General features: G+C 51.5%; 1 protein-coding gene across 1 annotated transcript in view; it reads left to right on the forward strand.

Annotated features, from left to right (window-relative positions):
- Ush1c (USH1 protein network component harmonin) overlaps nt 1–18,645 on the forward strand; it is a 44,165-nt gene that overhangs the window by 10,395 nt on the left and 15,125 nt on the right. Inside the window, exons 4-16 of the mRNA XM_036202375.1 lie at nt 18–156; nt 3,818–3,926; nt 4,035–4,059; nt 4,251–4,308; nt 4,489–4,583; nt 6,439–6,523; nt 7,406–7,465; nt 7,613–7,669; nt 7,777–7,919; nt 8,773–8,838; nt 9,864–9,988; nt 14,326–14,375; nt 18,262–18,414. Of these exons, the coding sequence (XP_036058268.1) occupies nt 18–156; nt 3,818–3,926; nt 4,035–4,059; nt 4,251–4,308; nt 4,489–4,583; nt 6,439–6,523; nt 7,406–7,465; nt 7,613–7,669; nt 7,777–7,919; nt 8,773–8,838; nt 9,864–9,988; nt 14,326–14,375; nt 18,262–18,414 (1,165 nt within the window). The remainder of the gene's footprint in view (nt 1–17; nt 157–3,817; nt 3,927–4,034; nt 4,060–4,250; nt 4,309–4,488; nt 4,584–6,438; nt 6,524–7,405; nt 7,466–7,612; nt 7,670–7,776; nt 7,920–8,772; nt 8,839–9,863; nt 9,989–14,325; nt 14,376–18,261; nt 18,415–18,645) is intronic.

The following is an 18,645-nucleotide window of genomic DNA, read 5'->3' on the forward strand; positions in this document are numbered from 1 at the left end:
CCCTGTCACTGTAACAGGAAGCTGAAGGAGGTACGTCTGGACCGTCTGCACCCAGAAGGCCTCGGCCTCAGCGTGCGTGGAGGCCTGGAATTTGGCTGTGGACTCTTCATCTCCCACCTCATCAAAGGTGGTCAGGCAGACAGTGTTGGGCTGCAGGTGAGGCAACAGAGCCAGAAGGATAGGGCCAGGGTCTCAGATATCCTGTCTCCTCCTGATCCACTCTGTGGCACAATGTGGACACCCATTTTCTTAGGCCTTTTGGGGGGAGGAGGGAAAAGTCAAAGTGGTGTTTTGGTGAGTAAAAGTCTTGGGATGCAGGAAAACTCTGTGTGTGTGTGTGTGTGTGTGTGTGTGTGTGTGTGTGTGTGTGTGTGTATGTGTGAATCTCTGTGTGTGTGAATCTGTGTGTGTCTATGTGAGTCTATGTGTGTCTCTTTGTGTGTGTGTCTGTGTATGTGTGAATCTCTGTGTGTGTCTGTGTGTGTGTGTGTGTATCTGTGTCTGTGTGAATCTCTGTGTGTGTCTTTGTGAGTGTATGTGTGAGTGTGTGTGAATCTGTGTGTGTCTATGTGAGTCTGTGTGTGTCTCTTTGTGTGTGTGTCTGTGTATGTGTGAATCTCTGTGTGTGTCTCTTGTGTGTGTGTGTGTGTGTGTATCTGTGTCTGTGTGAATCTGTGTGTGTGTCTTTGTGAGTGTATGTGTGAGTGTGTGTGAATCTGTGTGTGTCTATGTGAGTCTGTGTGTGTCTCTTTGTGTGTGTGCGTGTCCTCACACATACTAGGCAAACACTCCACCATGGAACTCTCTCCCTTGCCCACTTTCTCAGATCAAGCTGGGAACCTGCTGCCACCAACACTGCCACCGAGCCCCCCACTCCCCACTTCCTGAAGGAGGTGCAGGCTTAGGGCGGTCACCTGCAGCTTAGTCTAATGCTTAAGAACACAGACACAGCTTCTGGACCACCCCATTCAGATCCTGGCTTTGTCTTCCTGAAAGCTGTGACTTTAGTGAAGTGATTGGAACCCGGACCCCACTTTCCTCATCTGTAAAGCCATCTGCCTCACCAGGCTATTCGAGAACCAGGAGTGAAATGAGGCAGTGATCGTGGCTGCCTGAGCCACCAGGGCTGTGAGCCAATATCAGCATAGAGGGGGGAGATTGGTGAGCACCACCACGGAGTCAGTACACATGAGATGAATCGTTTTATAGGGTTCACAGAGGCTCAGCGGTCAGTGAGCAGCAGAGCCAGGCTTTGAACTTGGGTCTCCTGGAGCCCTGGCAGCACCCCAGGTTTCTCTCCTGTGGTCCCTGCACTTTTGTGTCTGAGCGGGGACAGGCAGACCTCCAGGTCTCAGAGTTGTTTTTGTCTGTCCAGGTAAAGAAACTTCCAGAGCTTTTGTAATTGACATCCCCATGGGGGTGGGGGACAAGACAGGGGCTCCAGGGGGCTCCAGGGCTAATGGTGCAAGACACCAAGGCGGAGGGGGCGGGGACAGCAAGCTGACAGACAGGGCTTTGTTCGCAGCCCTGTCTCAGGGCTCTCAGTGGCATCTGAAATTTCAGCCCCTTCATTGTTCTTTCTCTCTGTGGCACATTTTCCAGCCCAGAAACAGCTAGAGGAGAGCACATAATGAGCTCCCCTCTTGGGCCCCCTTCTTTCCAGAGTGCAGGGCCCCAGGAAGGAGGGTACCAGGGCACTCTCGTGAAACGTAGACATCCACCTTCCCACCTGCTTCTCAGGCTTATGAAATACCACCCCCACTCCCCACCCACCCCCGAGGCTGTTGGCCATCTCTTCTTTTGTCCCCTGTCCTTCAGATTGTCACGTCACGGTAATCTCCATACAGAGACTCTTTTGCAGGGTTCCGTGTAGACTGCGCGGGAGAGGAAATCTGATCCTGCAACCCTATCCGGGGCCATGTGGCAATCTTTCTGACGAGGGTCCGGACAAGTTCCTGTAGTAACAGCACAGGGGACGCCACTCATGAGGAGCTAGGACAAAACTGCCTTCGTCCATTGACTGAATCAGGGTTCAGGTTTCTCATGCTGGAGGACAGCACAGAGAAGATTCTAGACCTGAGAGGCTGGGTGCCCTGCGGGGGCCAGATTGAACCTTCCAATAGGACCTACTTCTGGGGCTTCAGCCCCGCCGCTACTCCTGACCCCTCCTGGATACTTTTTTTTCAAACTTTCTTCATGTTTTTGTCTATGTCCTTTACTCACACGAGTATGCAGCTAGCTGCTTCCTCATGCAGAAAATGATACGCCATGCCTTTCCTGTCCCAGCTATGGCATGGACAGAGTAATCCCTGCCTTCCTCTGAGACTCTGGGGCTCTGACCAGGCAGTAGGAACCCAGAGCAGGCAGGACACAGGGACCCCTTCTTTTCCAGACACCCAAGGGCTAACGTGGTGTGTCTGTCACGGAGACCTGACTACACAGCCCAGCAGCCTCTTTACTCACTGGGTGACTCCCTGAGCCTGTTTCTTCCTAGTACCACTGTGGTCTTCACGTCAAGGCCTTTTTACAGGGTCCATGCAGAGCAGAAACACAAGTTCCTACCCTTTGGGCTTGTAAAAATAGGTGCCAAGAGCTCCGCAGATGTCCTCTTTGAAGTCAGTGTCCCCAGAAATGTAGTGAGCCCTCCTGTCAGGACACCAAGATGATGGGGGTTTGTGTCCCAGGCGGGGGCAGACCCTTTCCTGGTGGTAATGAGAAGTGACTATGGGAGTGTTGCATTCTGGGAATTCATCTGGAGACCGTGTTCTCTCAGAGTCCAGCCTGAGTCCCCGACCTGTGGCAGCCTGTCTCCAAGGGACCTGTGCATGGGGTTTCAGTGAAGCCCATAGCCTCAGTCTGTAGAAGGATACCTGGGTTCTGTTCCTGTGTGGCAGCTACTGCCTTTGTGGTCTTGGGCAATACATCATCGCCATCCCCACCCCCAACCACCCTGTCGCCTATCCCCAGCTTACTGTCTTCTCTTTCATGAGATGTTGATATCCAAGGATCCCTCGCCCTTTGGTTGGGGGTTCAGGAACTTCAGTATAAGGCCCAAGTGCTTGAAGGAGGCGATGGCCAGCAGGGGGCAGTCTCATCATGGTGTGCCTCTTAGAGCTGGCTCCACAGGCTTCCTCAATAACAACCATTTATTAAGAAGCTGCCACGGACCCCGTACTGGCTGGCCTTACACACCTCACACATATGTTTAATTCTCAACAGCTCTGTGGTGTTCTCATATGAGGGAAACTATGTTTCAGAGAATTCAAGAAACTCCACTCAAGGTCATATAGCTAATAAGAATTAAAAAGTAAGGATTTAAAGCCACAGGGCACAGAGCCCTGTGGTTCATTCTCTGTTCTTTGCTTACTCCCAGAATCAAGATTCAGAAGTCAGTTTAACTTCACTGAGTTTCCATGGAATGGAACAAAAGAGACTGTATGTTGGTGTTAGTGATGTGAGCTTGGGTCAAGAGTCATAGGCCCCCTTTCCGGCTCAGTGTGTTAGTAATTGACAGACAAGAGGCCACTTCTGAGGACAGAGAGGGACAAAGGCCAGGTGGGCTGCTGGATCTCAGAACCTGATGGTACCTCAATGGGGGACCAAGATGAGGGGACAGAGCCCTTGACCCCTGCCTCAGCTCTACAGCCCACCCACCGCATGCTTCTCCCCACCCCATCCATCCTGGAACTGAAGTGTTGCCCGCCTTGGATCCCTCCACCGTTGGAGGGTAGCCTGGCTGGGACGCCGTCCCAGAGCACAGATAAAAGCTTTTGCTGGTTGACAGCCCCTCATGCTTGTCCCATCTCTCTGTACCAAGGTAGGGGACGAGATTGTCCGGATCAATGGTTATTCCATCTCCTCCTGTACCCACGAGGAAGTCATCAACCTGATCCGCACCAAGAAGACAGTGTCCATCAAAGTGAGACGTGAGTCGGGCCAGATAGGACCAGAGCTTTGTGACGGGGTGGGGGTGGCTGGCAAGTCCCAACTCCAAGGGTGTAGGAGCATCTCTGACATGCTGTGTTTTCCCACAGACATCGGCCTGATCCCTGTGAAGAGGTAAGCAGATCTATCTGTGAGTCGCCCTGTAGGCCCAGAGTTCTGACATGCTGCTCACACATGCCCTGACTCCACACACAGCTCCTGGGTTGGGGTGGGGTAGGGCATGGGGGCGGTGGTGACGACTTCACATATCCCAGGCCCCTCAAATGCACTTACTGCCTCCACCTTCTATATTCCCTTCTCCTCAGCTCTCCTGAGGAGCCCCTCAAGTGGCAGTATGTGGACCAATTTGTGTCAGAGTCTGGGGTAAGAGACTAGAGCGAACTTTGATGAGTGTTGGGCAGCTGGCCTTGAAGGAGGGATGGTTCCAGGGGAATGTACCCTCTGGGGCTTCATTTAATTTAATTTAATCTGAAGGTCTCAAGTTCAAGAGGCCACTTGAATGCGTGTAGACCCAGTAACCTGCCTCCTCCATCCCTCCTTCAGGGTGTGCGAGGTGGCTTGGGCTCTCCTGGCAGTCGAACAACCAAGGAGAAGAAGGTGTTCATCAGTCTAGTGGGCTCCCGGGGCCTGGGTTGCAGGTGGGTAGCAGGCATGCCTGGGCTCAGTCACCAGTCTTTGGGTAAGTAGCAGGCATGCCTGGGCTCAGTTACTGATCTTTAGGTAGGTGGCAGGCATGCCCAGGGCTCAGTGACAGCCAGTGGACCCCAGACTCCCCAACACTTTCCCTCCATTTCCTCACTACTGCTCCTGAGGACTCTGGTCCACCAGCAATGAGTCTTGTGCACTGGGGATGATAAGGAACTTGAGACCCAGAGCTAGAGCCACATTCCTGGATGGGCCCTTCAACTACAGCAAATGACACTCTCCAGTCCTGTCACCAGTGGTTCTGGAAGCTTTTCTTTAAGAGGGGCGTAGGAAGTCGGGCTGGCAATCCTAGCACAGGAGAGGCAGAGTCAGAAAGAGCTGAGGTTAGCCTTGGGTAGCTAGACCCTGTCTCATAAAATAAAACCATAAGCAACCATGCACAGGAGCCAGAGAATTCTGAGCAGGGTGCAGGTGCTGCAGTGGCTGTGATATCTGTTCCAGCCCTGCCAGGCCATGCACCAGCTCTCAGACTTGGGCCAATGACTGAGCCCCAGGGCACTCTGAGCTTCAGTGTCCTCCTCCATAAATACCTAGAGGGATAATATGATACCTATACCAGGTGCTGTTATAAAGAAAGCAAAGTAGCGGGTAGTAAGCAGCTGGTGAATGTTAGTTATTAGTTAAGTTGCTTTTATTATTTATTTGTATTTGCATTTATTTAACACTTTTGTAAATTATTTGTTTTTATTTTTTTATTTACATGTATGTGTGTCTGTCTGCATGTAAGTCTGTACGCTTGAGTGTGGTGCCCACTGAGGCCGGTAGAAGGCCTTGGATCCCCTGGAGCTAGGGTTACAGGTGGTTGTGTATTGCCTGCCATAACTGCTGAGCCATCCTTCCAGCCCCAGAAATTATTTGTTTGGTTTTGTTTTTGACACAGGGTCTCACTGTATAGCCCTGGCTGGCCTTGAATTCACAGAGATCCGCCTGCCTTTGCATCCTGAGCGCTGGGATTAAAGGAGTGCACCACTATGCCCAGCTCCATAAATGATTTTCAGTGTCTGTCCTGGAGTGTGAGGATGTAGTTTAGCTGGTAGAGTACTTGTTAAACATGCACAAAGGCCTGCTTTCAGTCCTTAGCACTGTATACATTGAGCATGGTGGTGCACGCCTGTAAATCTAGCACTTGGAAAAGGGAGGCAGGAAGTCCCTACATCCAAGGTTGTCCTCAGCTACATAGAGAGTTTGACCTTAGTCGAGGCAAGGTAAGACCTGTCTCAAAAAAATTAAGAAAAAAAATTAAAAGTCCCTCCTTTCTGGGAGATGGCAGCCTAATATAGAAGCTAACCATACAGGTAGTTACAATATTGTGTGATAAAGAGTTACCCCCTGAGTCAGGGATGGCAAATACATTTCATACCTGTGCCATCTCTCATCAGTTAACAGTGGTGTTCTGTGAAAGGTTCTAAGTTTGTGTCCAGCTGGGTAGGAAAGAATGCTGTGCTTGATTAGTGATGTCTGCCACAGTACAAGCACCATCCTAGCTATTTATAATTTAGAAGCACCAGTAACTCTGGGGGCAATTAACAATCAGGGTCTGGTGAAATCTTATAGTCATAGGAATGGACAGAAAAGTTCTAGAAGGAAAAAAAATGGCGTGTGTGGTATGTTGGATGAGGGGCTGAGGAGATGAAATTTTAATGTGTTTTCTGTGACTCCTGCCTAGGGCAGCCGTGGAAATTGGGCTGGAAGGGAGATAGGGACAGAGGACCTCAGGCCTTGAGTTTATGGCTGACCTATAGGCTGGTCATTGAGCATGAGCCTCACCCACATCTCTGCATCACACAGCATCTCCAGTGGCCCCATCCAGAAGCCTGGCATCTTCATCAGCCATGTGAAGCCTGGCTCCCTGTCTGCAGAGGTGGGGTTAGAGGTAAGTGCCAGGATGGGAGAGGAACAAGGGGCCGCACACTAACAGATGTTGTACCTCCCACATAGCCTTTTCCTGGCCAGCACTGGCTGGTGACTCCCTAGTGGTCTTCAATGGGGAAGGCGTTGCAGAGAAGGGGGTATTACACCCCTCTGTAGTCTTCAGCTCAGCCATTGGTCCCAGGTCAAAGGGTGTGGTGATGACATTCTGCATTCTAAGCCCTATCACAATTCTGAGGATTAGGTACTTACGTTACCCCGAGGAAACCAAGAGCAGAGACGCTGCTTCTTCCAAGGGTGTGTACCTACAACCTAGGGCTGGGAGTCAAATCTACATGGTCTTCTGTCAGAGCTGTGACTCTTAATCCCTTCTTGAGGCAAATTCCTCAGCTACAGGTTAAGGATGCTAGAACCTTCCTTCTAGAGTTGTTGTGTAGATTAAATTAACATGTAGGCTGGATCTGTGCCGGGCACATAAAGTTGATCAATAAATGTCAGCCATGACTGCTATAATGAGGGGTCAACAAAGCCTGAGCTGTCTGGGGAGTCCAAAGCCTTCTGTGTCCATTAACTAAAGCTTGTAAAGGAAATGTCATAATTTAGCAAAAGATATTAACTTCCAGTAGTATGGTATTTGGTAGCCAGTAAGACCATTGTGGGCTGGAGGGGTGCCAGGATGAGTTCCAGGCCCTCCCAGAGCCCCATCAGAGCGTGCACCTGGTCTGTTCCCTGGAAAGAGTTAGAATTTGGCTGCTTGGCCACCAGCCTCTACGTCTGGCGTGCCAGGAGACCTTCCTAATGAGTTTGTAGGGATAATATGTGCATGCGCATGCACGCATGCATACACACACCCACACACCCCAACCCTTCTCTATTTCTCTCTCAGACAGGAGACCAGATTGTGGAAGTCAATGGCATCGACTTCTCCAACCTGGACCACAAGGAGGTGAGATGTGGGGTTCTCGCCTGCTGTATCTCCTCCCCATACACTTCTTCCAGCCAGTGCTACGATGGCTGAGACCCTTATGCTCTGGGCCTGCATTGCTCCAGTCTGACAGTCGGACCCCAGCTGACCGTCCCCCTGTCTCCACAGGCCGTGAATGTCCTCAAGAGTAGCCGCAGCCTGACCATCTCCATCGTAGCTGGAGCTGTAAGTTCAGAATGAGGCAATGGCCCCCCATGACCCCTGACCAACTCTGTGAGAGGGGATGCCCACATTCCTCGGGGGCTGAGCTTCCTTCCGCCCACCCCCAACAGGGCCGGGAGCTGTTCCTGACAGACCGGGAGCGGCTGGAGGAGGTACGCCAGCGAGAGTTACAACGGCAGGAACTCCTCATGCAGAAGCGGCTGGCAATGGAGTCCAACAAGATCCTCCAGGAGCAGCAGGAGATGGAGCGCCAGTGAGTGACCTGCTGGGGACCCCGACCACATCTCGGACCAAACACACAGGACTTCTGCCTGCTGGTCCTGGGCCAGTTGTGTTGTTTCTGTTGTGCCCTCGGGGGCAGATTAGGGCATTTATCCGGTTCCGTAGACAGCCTGGCTCCTTGCTAAAGAGACCTGATTTTCAGACACTGGGACTACACAAGAGAGGCTCCTGCTAGCCATTGTGAGCACACACCATGTCTACTGTGTTGTTCTGTTCAGGACTTTATGTTCCTAGTTTAGCAGCCATGATGTCCCTGGGAGGTAGATGGTGTCAATCTATTAGGTAGGAAGAAGGACGAGGCTTGGTGAGGTGAAGTCACCTGTGTCTAAAATCTTAAGTGGCCAGGCTGGGAGGCTCATCCATACAGCCTGGGTCAGGAGCTGGCAGTGCCCACAGGGACACCTACCTGTAGTGATAAGCCCCACCTCTGCATGTTTGAAGCAGTGGGCTGAGAAAATCAATGGGGTAGGCAACTCATAAATCAAAACCACCATCAAAATGCCAACTCTGGTACGTTTTGGGTGCTTCCTAAGTATTTAGAAAAGGGAGGAGAGGGCAACTCCATCTCCTCCATCACAGAATCAGCCTGGTGAGCACTGCCTGCTTTACTTGGGATGGGAGTTCATCCTCCTGTGGACCTGCCACCTGCTCCCCAGAGCACAGAGCCCAGGCTTTGCAGAGACACTCCACACCTGACGCTGTCACTAACACCCTCGGAAGAGCAGCAGAAAACAGTTCAAATGCCTCTCAGATCGGGAGTCAGCCACAAGCAGCGCTCACTCTCTGGGCATACACTCACACAGGCCAATCTCTATTTGTTTCAGGAGGAGAAAGGAAATCGCCCAGAAGGCCGCTGAGGAGAACGAGAGATACCGGAAAGAGATGGAGGAGTGAGTGTGTGGGGCCATCCCGAGTGCCCGGGGCTGCACGTCCTAAGCTCAACTAATGAGAAACACAGGCACACCTGTGTCGTTCCACAACCTCGGAATTTACTGAGTCACAAGAAATCCACAGCTACATTGCCTTCATCGGCTCAAATGTACCAAACAGTTCAATTCCCCTCTTTTTTTCCAGCCTTAGCTACTGTCAACTGTCATCACCCCTCCGTCACAAACTACACTTCACACAGTGTTACATGGGCAGCAGCCTCAGGCGCGGGTGGGAATTGCCTGGCTGTCTATCCCCGGATGTGCGTATCAGTCATCTGATGACCAGTCAGAGGGACTGCCACCATTACAACGTCAGGAGTCCTTCTCTTTGTGGGCTCCCGGTTGGGGGCCTTCCCTAGTCTAGCGTGTCGGTTAAGTTTCAGGGTTTGTTTTTCTGATATAGTTTTCATACACCCATGTGCCCACATGTTCCCAGCCTACTTTGGTAAGTTGATAGGTGTTAGGAGTGAGCTATCGTGGTGGTCCTAGGCACATGGTAGTGTCTGTGTGTACAAACACATTGCAGTCATCCCACCTCTGTATTTTTACTCAAAACAGAGAGACAGATGCTGCTTTGTATGATGGAGTCACTGAGGGCAGGGCACAGCCTGAAGCTATCTTTCCAGACAAGGCAGAATAGCGGTACAGGGCCCAGCCTGCTCTCAGCACTGGACCGAAGTACGTTCACAGGACGTGGCAAGCTGCCTGCAGACCCGGCCGACTCTGCTCTGAATCCTCTCTTCCTGAAAACCCTCTTAATTCTCACTGAGTCTCTTATCTCCGTGCAACCAGAGTGCATCGCTGAGTTTACACACACACACACACACACACACACACACACACACACACACACCCCACTGCAGCCGTGGTCGTAGCTTGAGCTGGGTGGGAAGCCTCCCTTCCCAAGCTGGTCAGGGTCCTCCAGTAACAACGGGTGACCTTTGAAGGTTCTGCCCCCAGTCACAGGTGTGGGCGTCTTGTTTCAGGATTGTGGAGGAAGAAGAGAAGTTTAAGAAGCAGTGGGAAGAAGACTGGGGCTCGAAGGAACAGCTCATCCTGCCGAAAACCATCACTGCAGAGGTGCACCCGGTACCCCTTCGCAAGCCCAAGTGTACGTAGAAGCTGTCTGGGATGGGGTTGTGCCCTTCCAGGGCCTGAGGTCAAGAGGACTTGACAGAAATATGATCTTGCCCCACTAATCAGCACCTCCCCAGGTGACTGTCTGGGCTGTATTTCACTCAGGGAGAGGCAGTATGTAGACCATCAGCTGAAGCCTCAGGGTAGGAGGGATCTGCTCATCCTCCTTGTCAGGGTTCTAGTCGTGCACCAGCTCCCACATCGTACCCAACAACACAGATGCAGCAGATGTTTGGGATGCTGTAGAGAGCTTGGCAGGTGTGGAACTGGCTTTTGGATGACTACCCAAGCTTGTTGAATGTCATGCTGTCTTCCGGCCTGCTTCTGAACTGGGGCTATGTTGAAATCAGTATGGAGAAAGAGAAGGTAGATCTATGGTGGTCTAAGGTTGCCAGGCAACTGGGGGAGCAGCTGGTCAAAGTGCCCCATCACCCACATTCCTGCATGTGGGCAGCTGTTCTGCCACTAGCGTGCTGAGGATGGAGGCCTAAGCTCCCCCTGCTCTTCCCATCTCCCCTTTAGCAGCTGTGTGTCCCGCCTCCGGTTTCAGCCCAGGCCTCCATCAGAAGCTCCCCGTCTACCTGCTCTCAACCCCGTCTTCCAGAATGTCTCAGGGGAGGAGAGGGGCCCCAAGCAGCATGGGGTCATGGCCACCACTAGTCCCTCATTCCTGACTGAGTGTTCACACTATCTCTTTCTATTTGATTGACACGGGTAGTTCTCCTAACCTTATTGTGTGCACAAGGCCTGGACCCCAGAAGCAAGGCTCCTCGTTGCTGTGGCGTCTAGTTAACTCACCCGATTTCAGATCCCACCTGGCCCTACAAGGAACCCCCTTGCCAACACCAGAACGGTGGTGCAGGACTTCTAGATTCTTCATTTCACTCTGCTCGGGTGCATCCCTTCCTGGCAACAGGGCACAGGTGTCATCTCTCAGGGACGACAGGGCATCTCTCACCAGCCTCCCCCATGCTAGTCTGCATTTGCTGAGGATGTGGCCTGAGATAAATTCCCAGTGAGTGATCCGTATTTTATACGGGAGCTAATTTGCCCTTGTGAGTGAAATAGGAGCTTCAGAAGGCGAGAAATCGATTTTAATTGCTTCTGTGAAAGTAATCTGAGTCGGTGTGGTACCTTCCAGAAACTGAGTCTCCGCTCCACAGAGAGCACACCCTCTCAGGGATTATGGAAAATAAAAGCCCTTTCACAAGCTAGGTATTTATTTAATGCTTTTTAACCAAATTAAATTTCCTGAATGAAAGGAACAAGAGTTTCCCTTTACCCGGCTACACTATCCTGAGGCTGGGATTGATGCCCGAGTCCTCGGCCCACCTGGGGCAGCAGCTGCAGCTGTCCGTCCATCCATCTTCACAGTGCAGGCGTTAGCCCTGTGTTTGTTCCTTCTCTGGCTGCTGTGACCAAAACAGTTAAGGAGGGAGTTTGCTTAGGCTCACAGTTTGAAGGGACAGTCCATCGTGGCAACCAGTGTAGGAGGGTGGACATCATGTCCGTAGTCAAGAAACACACACACCACGCCACACCACACCACACCCACACACATCACATACCACACATAACACATACACACACCTCACACACACACCACACACATACCATACACTCACACCACATACCACATACACACATCTCACACACACACACACACCTCACACACCACACACACATACCACACACCCACACCACATACCACACACACTCATACCACACATCACACACACACCACACACACACACCACATACCACACACACTCATACCACACATCACACACACACACCACACATACATATACACCACACACACACACACACACATACACACACACACACACACACACACACACACACACACACACACAGGTTGGGGTAGGGGCTGGTATTCAGCTCACTTACTCCTTTTTATTCAGTCTGGTACCCCAGCCCATGGGATGGTGCTCCCCACTTTAGGCTGGGTTTTCCCACCTCAGTTAACCCAATCTAGAAACTCCCTCACAGACACACCCAGGTGGAGCTTTGCCTCCCAGGTGGTTCTAGAGCTTATCAAACTGACAGCATTTATGGCTGTAGCTCACCAGGGCTGGTCCACAGAAGCTCCACTTTCTCCCCTGCCCCCTCCAGAGAAGGCCGCAGAGGTAAGGGAAGGCTGCATCCCAGCTCCTCCGTGACCACCCTTCAGTCTGGACCCTGGTAGCCAGCAGGGAGACCTGCCTCAGGTTTCTGTGCCTGTGAGGGGTGGACTCTGCCTTTTTGAGCTGCATCTGCAGCTCTCAAAAACCCTGACCCCTCGTGGGACTCAGAGAGCTGCCTCAGCCACCTCCCCATGGCTGACCAGCCACACCCAACACCGCCCAGCTCTCAGAGCTAGGACACATCATCACAGACGCTGAAAAGCCCGTGGCGGAGTGTGAAAGAGGAGAGTTCTTTACCAAGGACCTTCCCCTTAGCCAGAAGATGAGGGGCTAAAATGAGATATCGCCAACCCCCTCTCCCTCAAGGATACCCCTCAATTATCGCCCACCCAACAGACCCATGTTTTGAAAGGGAATTTTCTGTCAAACTAAGTAGTCCTTTGTGTCCTTATTGCCTTCCTAAGATCGGTGTTCCACTGTCCAGTGAAAGTGACTGGAGCTGAACACACAGCCCCTGAGAAAGGAGACCTTAGGAAACACTGAGACAAAGTTCACGAGCAGGCTGCTACACTTCCTGCTGGGGTTCCAGGGAGGCCAGGCCGGATCCTGTTATCCTAACAGCATATGCCCTGTGTATGCATCCCACTTGGGAGTCCCTTCATCTACTGCCCACAGCTCAGATAACCCCCAGGGGATGCAGAGCCCTAAGACAGGGGAAGTGAGAAGAAGATCCATTCTCCCATGGAAAGCCCCTCTCTTCAAAGAGATACTACTCAGATGAAGCCAGCCGTCTCCCCGCACCTCCAGCTTTCAACTCCGTGCCCTGCAAAACGGTCCTCATGCTGATGTCAGGTCAGAGGTCCCAACTGTTAACCCATTTTACAGACAGAAGAGTTAGAGCTACTGAGGTTGAAAGCACTGTGTGCACCTGCCGCAGCAAGAAAGCTGAGCTGGAGGCTCTTGAGTGCTGCTGCTGCTGCCGCCCCAGGTCCCACAGCTTCCTGAGACATTAGTCATAGGTTCCTGGGCTCCTAGACATCTCTTCTTGTGAATCCTCCTGGTTCATCTGCTTGTCCTTCTTTTCCCCTGGCTAGATGATCAGGGAGTGGAGGCCAAGCTGGAGCCTGCAGACCACCTGGATGGAAGCATGGAGGAAGAGGGACAGCAGGTTGGCACCCATGCTCCGCTCCCTGGCTTGGCTGCCCGCTCGCTCTGCCCACCTCCTTCAGACATAGTGGAAAGGCCAGCTCGGAAGAGCGGCACCATGATGGGAACCACTGGGGTCTGTTAGGATGCTCTAGGTCTCTGCTCGTCCCCTGCCCTGAGTACCAAACTTTAGGGACAAGATTCATGGCTAGGCTGAAAATTTATCTGCCACTTGCCAGTGCAGCCGAGATACTGGCTCAAATATTTAAGTACTACCCCACCCCCAAGCGCCCCCACTTCTCTGGCCTCTTCCATAAGGCTCCTTAGACCCCTCCCACATCAGACATTGAGCTGGTGTATCTGATCTGAGCATGGGCTGTCACCCACCGCCTTGAGGGCTCAGGTCTAGGGCACTGACCCACTGTGTTGTTCCCTGGGCAAGGAGACTATGCCTTGTTTATCTGGTCTGGGTAGGGGATCTCCTTTCTGGAAGCTTATCACCTGCTTATTGTTACCACAACTGCCCTTCAGAACCTTCCAAAATGACTGTCTTTCTCTGGTGTTTAAAGAGGGGCTGCGCACTGTGCTGTGAGACACGTTGGCTCTGTCTGGAGCAGTTCCAGGCAGAGGCTCGGCTGCCTTTTGTGTGAAGCCATTTCTTACCATGGGGACCAGGCATCAGCTTGGGGAATGCTTTTCTCTCTTTCCCCGGGGCTTTGTGTTTGCAGCCGCGTCAGTGATTGAGAAAGCATGTCTTTCCACAAGGACAATCTTGCTGGTTTTCTGGCATGAACTTCTGAAGCCAGTGTTCTGGGGATGATGACCTGGAGCCTGGGAATCAGTACTCAGGCGATCTCCAGCCTGCTTTGCCCCAGATCCCTCATCAGGTGAGGGAAAAGTGGGCCAGAGAGCATGACTTTGCTGTTGGATTTCGCAGAGCCACATGTTCCTTGGGAGCCCACCTCCCAACTGTTGTCCACGGATGCTGCGTCTCATCATTTGTTCTCTGTCCTTGTAGCCTTTGGGTGGTTCTACCGTTATGATGGCAAATTCCCGACCATCCGGAAGGTAGGATGGGCCTGAGCAAGGTGCCGTGTGCTGCTGAGTTTCATGTGAGCTGTGGTCTTTTCCAAATATTTCTTTTCCCTGTTCACTTGCTAAACTGACCCTTTGATCCCTGTCTGTCTGATACCTGGCAGAGACGCCGTGGTAGAGGTGACATGGATGGAAGAAGGCATCCAGACCTGGGTGGCTCTGATGGGCTTGGGCAGGAGCAACTTCAGACTTGCTATGCCAAGCAAGACCAGAGCCATGACCAGAAGCCTGGGCTGGGCGGGGTAAAAATGCCAGGGTGGGTGACATAAAACAGTTCACGACGACCCTGCCAGATGCAGCTTGTGTGGAATTTGGCACCCCAGCCTGGGAAAAACAGCCATATTAATTCCAACTATTCCCTAGACCTATCTTTGCCTGGGTCTAGGATTATGTATCTTTCCATTCTCTGAGACCTTTAATTTTCTATCTAAATCTTATTACACTATCTCCAGGCCCCATAAAACTCTCATCTTTTGTCTTACTAAATTTCATCAACATTTGATTATGAAAATGCCACAGTTAATATCTGTACTGTATATTAGACATTCAAGATGGCTTGGTATTTAGAAATCAGGCCGCTGGCATACATCTGAGTGAATTCAACGGTATGACATCATTCAACCAGCTCAGCTCTCTAGCAAGGTCCCTTGGAAGCAAAGCTGTGGCAGCTCATGAGCTTAGAGCAACTGCCCAGCACACCCCGTTACAAAACAGCCGTGGTATTCCTGACACAGGTATCCATTTTTACCTGGGACCCCAGCTTTGCACAGCAGGGGACAGGCTTAGGCTACAGCTCCTGAGGACTCCTTCCCACCCTGCTATAGTCTCAGTGTGGGCTCCTAGGCCTGTGCTCTCCATGCCACAGGCTGAATCCATGAAGTACTATCTACTTTCGACATTGTGACATGACATTGTCATCTACAAAATTTGCATACAATCAAGTTACAGAAGCCTTGCAGGGATAATCTCATATTCTTGTAAGTAAGTCTGTGGTTTTGTACTGGGCTACATTTGTAGCTATCCTCACTGCAGGCTGGAGGCTGGACATGTCTGGGGGAGTCTCACAGAGTTAGACTGCTAATTGTTCCCTTTATAGTCTTTATTAGAACTTGGCTAAAGAGAACAGCAGATACAGTACAAATGTGTGTGCACATATTCATATATATATATATATATATATATATATGCATACATAGATTACACATGTGTGTGCATACATAGATTACACATATGCACATATACACATACATATATAGATTTTACTGGAAAAAATAAAAATAAACAGATAGGGCACATGTATTCTCCAAACACTAATAGCTATGGAAATGGAAATGAGCTGGAATGTTCTACACACATGAATCATGTCCCTTGGAAGTTGTTCTTAGTAAAGGGTCAGGCTAGATTCCCCAGAATCAGATCCACTGCCATTCCAGAACTGCTGATATTTTGGTTTCTGTTTTCATTCCCAGAGAGAACAGTTGTTGGTAGATAAATGGAAATGGATATTTGCCATGAATATAACTGACAGTTAAGGAAATAACACAAACATATCCCTCACACCAGCTCTGAAAACGCATCATCACTTTGTCCAGAGCCACCAGAGAGGCCCTGTTTCTTGGCAGCTGGAGCCAAGGTATATAAGGGGGAATCCACAGCCGTGAGCATCAGTAGTCAAAAGCCCCTTATCTGAAAGGGGATTTCGTGTCTCCTATTCCTACGCTGGCAATAAGTCCTCTCAGCTCAAGGCCACCAGTTCATGTGGCCCCAGTCTGTGTGGGGTCTGGAGGAGTTACAGTTTCATCCAGGACCCTTCACAAGAACTGCTTGGGTGAATTGAGGCTGGGGAGATAGCTCAGTAGGTAAAGCGCTTGCTTCTCAAGTGTAAGCACCTGAGTTCAGATCCCAGAACCCACATAAAAACCTGGGCGTGGTGGCATGCCCCTGTAATCTCAGAGGTGGCTAGATGGGGGAAGAGGCAGGCAGGTCCCTAGAAACTCACAGGCCTTTGTTGTGAAGTTCCAATCCAATGATAGAGCCTGTCTTAGACAAAAGGTGGAAGGCTCCCAAAGACTGCTACCTAAGGCTGTCCTCTGTCCTCTGCACATATGTGCTGTAGCAACATGTGCGCTCTCTCTCTCTCTCTCTCTCTCTCTCTCTCTCTCTCTCTCTCTCTCACACACACACACACACACACACACACACACACACACACACACACACCACAAGGAACTGCTTTAGGAAATCATGCATGGCCTGATGTGTAGGAGCACCCAGCCTGGCAGGCAAGGCAGACTCGTGGGCATCAAAGTTATCTGTACAGGGGTGGGGAAGCTCACTGGCAGTGCTCTGTGGCAGGTTGCCCATCTGCACCTGTCAGTAGATGGTCTTGCTGAGGCTGGGACAGGAGCTACCTCCTGCCACTGCCCTTCTCAGGAGCCCACTCTGGCTGTGAAATCTTGACTTTGCTGTAGGTTTTGTTTGGGTCTCTAACCAATAGAATGGTTTCTATCATGGTGGCCCCTGAGGAGACCATGACTAGTGAGCTGCCACTAAGTAGAATGTTTTTGGCTCCTGCTGAGGATTGCTGTCTGAACCTACAACATGATGTGGGGGGTTCACCTCTGAGCTGAGCTAGGGGCCTGGCGAGCAGGGTAGGTCATGGGCCAAGCAGAATCGAAGCAAGGACAAGCATCTCCTTGAGATGCTGTGGACTGCTCTGGAGGCAGGTCTCAGAGGCAAGCATTTCCAAAGCGTATTAGTTGTTCTTGGAGAGAGGGTTGTCTTTATTAGGGGCAAGATGAGCCCATCGGGGTGCATAGAAACCCCCTAACCTCAGCTGACATGAAAGGTTCTCATCTGCTTTGGGGAAGTTCAGTTCCTCACTCTTGGCCTTGGACTCTAAGCTGACTTACAGCAGAAAAGCAGAGGCACAGTTATTCTGGATATTCTCCACACCTTCTTCTGAGTGCTGACTGCTGTGTGATGGGAATGATCTCCCACCTGCATGTCCCTCTGCCCCAGAATGTCTGAGCACAGTGGAAGACTGGCACCTGGAGAACTCAGGTCTGAGCCTGGCTCCCTCACTTCCTAGATGTCTGGCTTTGGGCAAGGGACTTGACCTCTCTGAGCTTGTAGCTTCCTCCTGACCCGGCATCTCCCGGCCCTGGAGTCTTCAGAGATTCCTCAGTTGAAGACACAGTTTAGAGGGAACCCTGGCTTTGGATGCTCTGGGCGATTCTGTGTAGAGCTTACAGATCGACAGAATCCAGAGTTCCTGGCTTAGGGCCCACATCTATACCAGGACAGATGACCTCTGCACAGCAGGCTGACTAGCTCTCTCAAATTTTCTAATCTCCCAGAATGCATCTCTGGCATCTGAATAGGAGCCACCTCTGATGCTGGGGAAGGCAGGCACCCAGGTCCTAGAAAATAAATACGATGCCTTTTATTGAGCAGTCCTTTGAGATTTACAAAGCCCTTTCATAGATGGTATTTCATGGGCACTGGCTAGAAGCCTGTTTGGGTGGGGGGGGGCAGCTGTTTCCCCTACTTTAAAGATGGATGAGTCCAGGCCCAGAGGGGTTACAGAACTTAGCCGAAAAGTCACTCAGCTGGCCAGTGAATCAGTAAGCCAGTTCTGGCTGTTGGAGGAGTATGTTTCCCACTACAGTGGGCAGCAGTGGCCTGCCTGACCTCAGCCCAAGGTCCAGTGCCCAGTGTGGTAGGACAGAGCTTGGAGTGGGGCTCACTGAGGCAGGCTGCCTTGTCTTGTCTGCAAGCTGGATGGCCTGCTTATCCTGGGCTAATGCCAACGCCACCTTATCACCTTTATCACACACACAATGCTCCATCTGCCCAGAAAGGGAAAGAGAAGAAGAAAGCCAAGTATGACAGCCTGCAGGACTTGAGGAAAAACAAGAAGGAGCTGGAGTTTGAGCAAAAGCTCTACAAAGAGAAGGAAGAGATGCTGGAGAAGGAGAAACAGCTGAAGATCAACCGGCTGGCCCAGGAGGTGTGTGCCTGCCCCGGTGTGTGCCTGCCCCGGTGTGTGCACTGTCCCGGTGTGTGCACTGTCCCCGGTGTGTGCACTGTCCCGGTGTGTGCACTGTCCCGGTGTGTGCCTGCCCCGGTGTGTGCCTGCCCCGGTGTGTGCCTGCCCCGGTGTGTGCACTGTCCCGGTGTGTGCACTGCCCCGGTGTGTGCACTGTCCCGGTGTGTGCACTGTCCCGGTGTGTGCACTGTC

The sequence above is a fragment of the Onychomys torridus genome, chromosome 1 (assembly GCF_903995425.1).
Source record: "Onychomys torridus chromosome 1, mOncTor1.1, whole genome shotgun sequence".
NCBI classification, from domain to species: Eukaryota; Metazoa; Chordata; class Mammalia; order Rodentia; family Cricetidae; genus Onychomys; species Onychomys torridus.